The following is a 6,886-nucleotide window of genomic DNA, read 5'->3' as shown; positions in this document are numbered from 1 at the left end:
ATCCAAGTGTCAAAATGTATTTATTTAAGTCTTAAAATTAAATAAGCATAATATTATATAAAGCTTCGATGTTATATCCAATTTTATTATTATCTAAATAGAATATATTAATCTGAGTTAAATGTCTTTATATTTTTTATTTTTTATTTTATGCTACCACCTCAACAAAGATGGATTGGATTATTAAGTCATTTTGGAAATTGCCATGTGATGAGAATTATTGATCAGATATATAACCTAATTAATAGATAAATTTACCTTTTCAGGAATCTATTGTTTCTTAAAAACATAACACCCCAACAACTAAGCTAGCTAAATTTCAGCAAAGACCTTACCTAAATAGGGCAATACATTACTATGAAATGCATGTTTGAATCATCTCAGAAGCCTTCTAGGTAGAAGCCTCCTTGCTCTTTATAGTATGAAAACAACTGACAGCTTTGTTCATGATGGCATCCTCTTGAACAGTATATAAGTTTTAAGAAACTCATAACTGACAAAATCTTCTCCCTAAATTGTAATTTATATGGTCGTTTTCATTCTATTTCCATTAGTTCTAAGTTCTTGTAGACAACAAAGATAAAATCGTAAGCACAAAAACTTTATAAAATGTGAACTCTCAAACCTGAAAAATAAAATCTAAAGTCTTGGGAGTCATTGCAGTCTGGCTATGAATTGGCTCTGGGCATATGGCTCAAAAGCAGCAACAATCAAAAGAAAAGATCACTACTTATCACCTCACCATGGAGCTATAGCCTCATCCATGCCAACAGCATTTGATTGGTAACTGCAATCTCTATTGCTATACAGTGACATGAGCACCATGTATGTTGGAAATAAATGTTTTTTGATCAATGGCCTCATAAGCTGCCCATGGTAACAAGGGCCATGGCCTTCTTTGATGGCAACTGCAATCTCTATATACAGCAATATGAGCATCGCCACTTATGTTGAAATATTTTTTATCAATAGCCTCATAGGCTGCCCAAGTCCAGGTTACAACTAGGGCCATGGCTGATGAAAGAGCCCTTTTAACCTTAAGGTCCAAGGATTATTGACTAACCATTTGCATATATAGCTATATAAAAAATGACATTTTAAAAACTATAATTAAAAGATGCATTTTAAAATGTATGAACTATATTGGAGAAGCTTTATGACAAAGTTGGGGGTCTGGAAGGGTCATTGGATTCTTAAAAACCAGTGCTAGCACCACCTCTTGGAATTGGGAAGTCCCAGATGGGCAACTCAAGTTTTGGCAGATGCACTTGCCACTCAAATGACAATTGCTTGGTATGGTCCTTGAAGAGGCTCTGTGCAGTGTGGGAGAAGCACGATGACAAAGTCCAAGATGCTTAGTGTGAGCAGCTCTTCAACTTAGGTATGTGAGTGAATCTAGAACAACTTGCACTTTTAAAACCGATGCTTCTTTTCTTCTAGCTTTCTCCAAAAGAGGCACTATACATTGCCCAGGAGATCCATGCTTTGCAGAACATCGATATGCTAAGTCATGAAGGGCTACAAGCTAACTTATCCAACAGGAAAGAGATAAGATTTATCAAGAAAGGTGTTTGGCATATCACTTCATATCAGCTTTAATTGGCATAGAACGTTCACATGCTACCAACAAGCTAGCTCAAAAACATTGTCGATGACCTGGCATACAAAAAAACTCACCAACTTAAAGTGAGTATTAACACTAACAAAGAAACTTATCATGTATTCCCATGGTTCTGAGCTGGTGTAATGATCTTGAGAGATCATATTTCAGGGCCAGTGAGATCTACATGCATAATGTAGATAGAAAATATTTCAATTGTTTCTTGTCATTAGCTTGAAAGTTTTAGCAACTTATATTGTCCATTATAGTTGATCTCCAAATGATTTCACTTCTATTGTCATCCTTGATAATCTCAATTAAGGATAATTTAACATAAATATCTAGAAATTTAATTAGATCTTTTAAGCTGGACCTAGGCAAGTCAACAATTTGTGTTTCTACTTCTGTTTTTTAGTCTTGAAACCATTTACAATAGTTTTCCATTTACTATATGTTAAAGAAAATTTACTCTTACACATTTACCCATAAATTTCATTTCCATAAAGAGCTCACAATCTTATAGAATTTATTATCCTAATAAAGAATATTCTTTTCTATGTAGTCTAGCATATTGTTAGTTATAATTATAAAACAATATGCAATACATTAAGTTTCTATAATTTGTTTCAATTAATTTTTTATGGGTTGTGCATAATTTTTGTTTGTTTGTTAGATTAAGCAGTGATCACAATCTTGTGACCTAGCTTTAAGTTTTAAAGAAAATTTGCTCTTGATCGATTAAGAAGGAATATAGTCAAGTTAAGAATTAATGGGAGCAGCTCTAAATGACGCCACTTCTATCGGCATTGGAACGCTAGTACTAGTCACTGAGGCTCCTCAAATCCTCAAGACTGCGGAACCAATGCTGGGGTAAATTTCTACCGCAATTTGTAAACTGTGCAGGATAATTGATGGAGACCTCTGGGCTGTGAGGTTGGCCATTGGAGCTTATCTAATCGATGGAAGTGTTTCAAAGAATTCAAGCCATGAAAATTTCAATCTTCCTCTACAACTAAAACGGTTGATTAATTTACAACAACGGACCATTCGCTTGGAACATGGCCGTAGTGTATATCTGAGATCGTTCTTGTCAGGTATCCACACAGATTAAACGGGAACTCTCGGCTTTTACAGTCATGCCTCGAGATCCATTGATTCGCCGCTTCCAAGTTGAACGGCACGCTTATGAGCTGGCCGTTTTCTTTGAGCATTCCTTCGACAGGTTGGATCATGCACGCTGTACCAGTGCCGAATGCTTCCAGCAGATCACCTCTAGCAACAGCAGCTTCAATCTAAAACAAACACAAAGAATCTCTCAGAAGAGAAAGAAGAAAGGTTTTCCGTACCTCTGGAAAGTTTAAAGGTCGCTCCGAGACTTTGAGGCCCGGTATGTTACTGGCGAGCTTGAGAACCGTGTCTCTGGTAACTCCTGGGAGAATAGTTCCATCGAGAGCTGGTGTTACGAGCTCCATTGCGCCACTCTTGGTTCCATCTCGCAGCAGAAAGAAGATGTTCATGGAGCCTGCTTCGCCAATTCTCTCCGTCCCTTCGAGCACGTATAGCACCTGTGAGCATCCTCGTTTGGCAGCCTCCAGCTGAGGGACCACAGTCTGAGCGTAGTTGCCACCCAGCTTTCTATCACCAACACCACCTGGATATGCCCGGACGTTTCTTCGGTCCACAAAGAGTTTGACGGGCTTGAGACCTGTAGGAAAGTATGGACCGACTGGTGAGAGGACCACAAAGAGCATCCCTTCTCGTGGGGCCTGAATTCCCAAGCACGCCTGTGTCGCGATCATAGCCGGACGGATGTAAAGCGAGAAACCTTCTTTGCTGGGAATCCAATCGCGTTCTAGACGGACCAGCTCTTTGATGCAGTCAAGCAGCTCCATCTACACGAAGGAAGAAAGGAGAATTACGACGCCACATCGAAGCACGCCACATTACCTTGTCAAACTCCGGAAGAGCTAGGCGCTGAGCGGACTTGAGAAGCCTGTTCATGTGCATCAGAGGCCGGAAGAGGCGAATCCGACCGTCTTTATCCTTGTAGGCCTTCATGCCTTCGAAGCATTCTGTGGCGTAGTGCAAAACTTGTGCGCAAGGATGAAGCTTTAGGTGCTGCAGAGGATTTATTTCCGGGGAGAGCCATCCCTGCTGCTCGTTCCAAGAGATTTGGAGCATGTGGTCTGTTGTCTCGGCTCCAAATTTGAGAACGTTCGCATCAGCTACAGGCTTTACCTGTTCCAAAGCGTGAGCTTTTCCTCTACGATCAAGGAAAAAAACACAAAAAAACTCACCTTGAGCCTGCCAGACCGATTCACCACCAAGTTATCAAAGCATATGTCCGAGCTGGGAACTTCAACCGGCTCGTGAGCCGAAGCAACAGCCTGCTGGAGAGGCAGCGACTTGAACTCGCTGTTGAAACTCGTCCACGAACTGATACTTCTCGCCTGGATCCAGCACCATCTCATTAACTTCGTCCTCGGGAGCCTCTCCATCACTTGAGCTCAAGCTCCCCTCGACCGTGTCGTCCAAAGCTTGTTTAAAGCATCAGTGATGTGGAAGATGTGCACGATGACAAGGAGCTCATTCCGAGCTCGCCTGCTTGTAACACTGTGCCGGTGGCACATTTCATACCTGTCACTGTCACACTTGTAGAGCCCCAACCAAACTCTTTACAGTTTAAGAGAGTCAGAAACCTCATGCTTACCATGTGAGAGGACGATAGATCCTCCAGCTCCTTGTGACCAAGACCAAATCTATCGTCCATATATAATTCTCTGGATCTTTCTTCCCTTTTTCTTTCCGGCTTCTGCGTTCCTGCGGCCAATCCATGGCAGTGATAACAACCCGTCTCCTGTCCCTGGTCCTTCTCAGTGCCATCCTCCTCTCTGGCTTTCACTCGAGAAGGACAAGTTTGCTCCCACACGTCCCCAAACTCTTGAGGACTTCTTCCCTGGAATCTCGACCAGGCCAAAGCACCTGTATTGCGGAAGACCCGAGCGTCTTCCCCGTAATCTCCACCAGCTGTACTGCGGGAAGACCCGAGCTGCCGAGAGGACACAGCCTCGAAGAAGCGTGTCCAAACTCAAGCGCTCCTGACGTGACTTTACACGACAAAGAGAGTTGAAAACGTAACTGGATGTTATTTGGAAAGAATAAAAAAAATACCTTATTGTGAACAAGAGTTCCACGAAAATCAATGCATGAACGATGCCTGGTACGCCGGCGGCGGCGGCGGCAACGAGTTCCTCAGGTTTCCAAAGCTGGGGTAAGTGTTCGTCGGGGTGGTGGTGTAGCCAGGAGCGCCGTAGATGGAGCCGTCGGCGGGGGAGTAGATGTAGGAATTCGGTGGCAAGCTCGACAGTGACACTGCACTCCGGCTGCCTGGTGCGTACGACGGCATGTAGCCACCCTGGTTTTGCCTCTCGAACGCAACCGGTGACACGAACTGGTAGCCCGACACGCTGGGTCCGGGCGGGACGTAGCCCCCTCTCTCTGGATTCCTGTCTGGGTTCCGGTACGAGTATCCGCCGTTGTTGCTGCCACGAGGCCGCTTCGACTGGCCCTTCATTGAGCCGCCCGTTCTCTTCTTGTCAAGCTTGGCTTTCTCGAGCTGGAAAATCCGCTTGTGAAGAGGAGACGATGGGAAGTCCGCCTCAAGGTTGTACTCTTCAATGCATTTCAGCACGGACCTTGTCGCAGAGAGTTCCTTCATCATGGAATCGTTCTGGAAGAAGTGAAGCGTCAGCTCTAGCCAAACTGGCTTTACAAAGAGAATCATCGTGTACCTGAGCAGCGGCTGGGCTGTGGCCTGACTTAAGCATCGAGTGGGCAATCCTTCGAGCATCCTTGAGGTAATTCTTCAACAGTGACACTGGCTGGATGCGGTCCATGATGCCAAACTCCTTTGCCATCGAGAGCGCCTCGATCGGCTTCCCATCCTCGACCAGCTTGTCAACGATAGCTGCAAAAGCAAAAACGCTTTAGAACCTCCACACTCAAGCCATCACCGATACACGCCGAAGTGGTGCGCTCATTAAAGTTACCACAGAAACTGGTAACCCCCAGACAGCCAGCCAGCCAGCAGCAGCAAACACACACACGGCAGTTTGGCTTGCGAGAAAACCAAACGCAAGAAACAAACGACACCAACCTGGTATCCTGGCTGACAAGCCGATTGCTCTACACAGAGCGGGAGTCTTCTTACGCCGGGCAATAGCTGATATCAGCCCACACAGCTCTTCCTCATCGTACTCCGAAGAGATACCAAATGTCGCCAGTAACTGCAGGAAAGCCTGGGCATCCAAAGAGCTGCCCCCGGCAGCGTCTTTCTGGACGTCCATCCTAGACCTCCACTTTTCGGCCATATCCTTGGCGACCTCCTTGACATGAGAAGGCACGACGGGGTGGTCTACACCCAGCACCGGATCGGCCAACACTACTTGCAAACACTCCAGGAGAAGGATGCAAGCCCGGCGACTGGCCGAGGCGTCGCTAGCCTTCCTCGTGCTGCTACTCGGGTCCGGGAGATAAGCCTCGAGAGCCACCACCACCATGCGTGCTGGATCCACAGCACACTTAAGAGCGCCGGGAAGCTCGTGGCGCAAGCTAGCAAACTCTTTCCGGTGTTCCACAATGAACCTTCTAAGCCCATCCCCGTCCATGGTCTCGCACAATGCCTTAAGTTCTGGACGGACACTCACCTCTCCACTGGTGCCACTCAAGCTCAAGCCAACCACGGCCCTTCCATCGATCAGCTCATCGTCGTGGCTGGGGCTCTCTTGCGGTATGTTGAGATCCAAGTCCATCGACTGAGAGATGGAGGAGGGAACAGCGTCGATCAGAGTAAAGCTCTCTTGCGCTGCCGCTGCCGCTGCGAGCAGATCTGCCTCCTCCACCATCGATTCCTTTTTCACTACCACAACCTTTGGAGCTCGCTCCTCCTGTTCCCTGGCCGAAATCTCTTGCTCTCTCCGCTCGACGAGCCGCTCGCGCTCGTCCAGGGCGATCTGGAGCTCCCGGGCCCTCTCCTGGAAGGATTTCTCCCTCGCGGCCAGATCGTCATACCTCTTCTGGACATCTCTCTCCGTCTCGGCAAGCATCTCGTCTAACTCCTTCCACTCTGACACACACCTGGAGAGGATTTGCCGCTCCTTGTCGAGATCCAGGAACGCGCGCTGGAGCCGCTCCCTCCTCGCCGCCATCGCCTCCATATCCACGAGCATAAGGGAATTGCCCTAACAAGCTAACAAGAAAAGGTTGTGGGTGTCTTAATTTATGCGA

General features: G+C 46.2%; 2 protein-coding genes across 3 annotated transcripts; both read right to left on the bottom strand.

The window, feature by feature from the left end:
* Positions 1-2,587: 2,587 nt before the first annotated feature.
* LOC9632053 (branched-chain-amino-acid aminotransferase) lies at positions 2,588-4,127 on the bottom strand. Its single transcript, XM_002960367.2, has 4 exons — positions 3,898-4,127; positions 3,548-3,838; positions 2,947-3,492; positions 2,588-2,892 (listed from the first exon to the last, which is right to left on the bottom strand). The coding sequence occupies exons 1-4, from the start codon at positions 4,096-4,098 to the stop codon at positions 2,626-2,628; spliced, it is 1,305 nt and encodes a 434-aa protein (XP_002960413.2). The 5' UTR covers positions 4,099-4,127; the 3' UTR covers positions 2,588-2,625.
* A 497-nt stretch (positions 4,128-4,624) lies between these two features.
* Positions 4,625-6,825, bottom strand: LOC9632052 (FRIGIDA-like protein 3). 2 transcript variants are annotated; one of them, XM_024674517.1, is made up of 4 exons: positions 5,757-6,825; positions 5,392-5,567; positions 4,772-5,330; positions 4,625-4,707 (listed from the first exon to the last, which is right to left on the bottom strand). In XM_024674517.1, the coding sequence occupies exons 1-3, from the start codon at positions 6,814-6,816 to the stop codon at positions 4,800-4,802; spliced, it is 1,767 nt and encodes a 588-aa protein (XP_024530285.1). In that variant the 5' UTR covers positions 6,817-6,825; the 3' UTR covers positions 4,625-4,707; positions 4,772-4,799. The 2 variants fall into 2 exon arrangements, with proteins under 2 accessions (XP_024530285.1, XP_002960412.2); XM_002960366.2 differs by lacking the exon at positions 4,625-4,707 and having other exon boundaries at positions 4,723-5,330.
* Between the last annotated feature and the right edge of the window lie 61 nt (positions 6,826-6,886).

The sequence above is a fragment of the Selaginella moellendorffii genome, unplaced genomic scaffold (genome assembly GCF_000143415.4).
Source record: "Selaginella moellendorffii unplaced genomic scaffold, v1.0 SELMOscaffold_0, whole genome shotgun sequence".
NCBI classification, from domain to species: Eukaryota; Viridiplantae; Streptophyta; class Lycopodiopsida; order Selaginellales; family Selaginellaceae; genus Selaginella; species Selaginella moellendorffii.
This window is presented reverse-complemented; position numbering and strand designations above follow the sequence as displayed.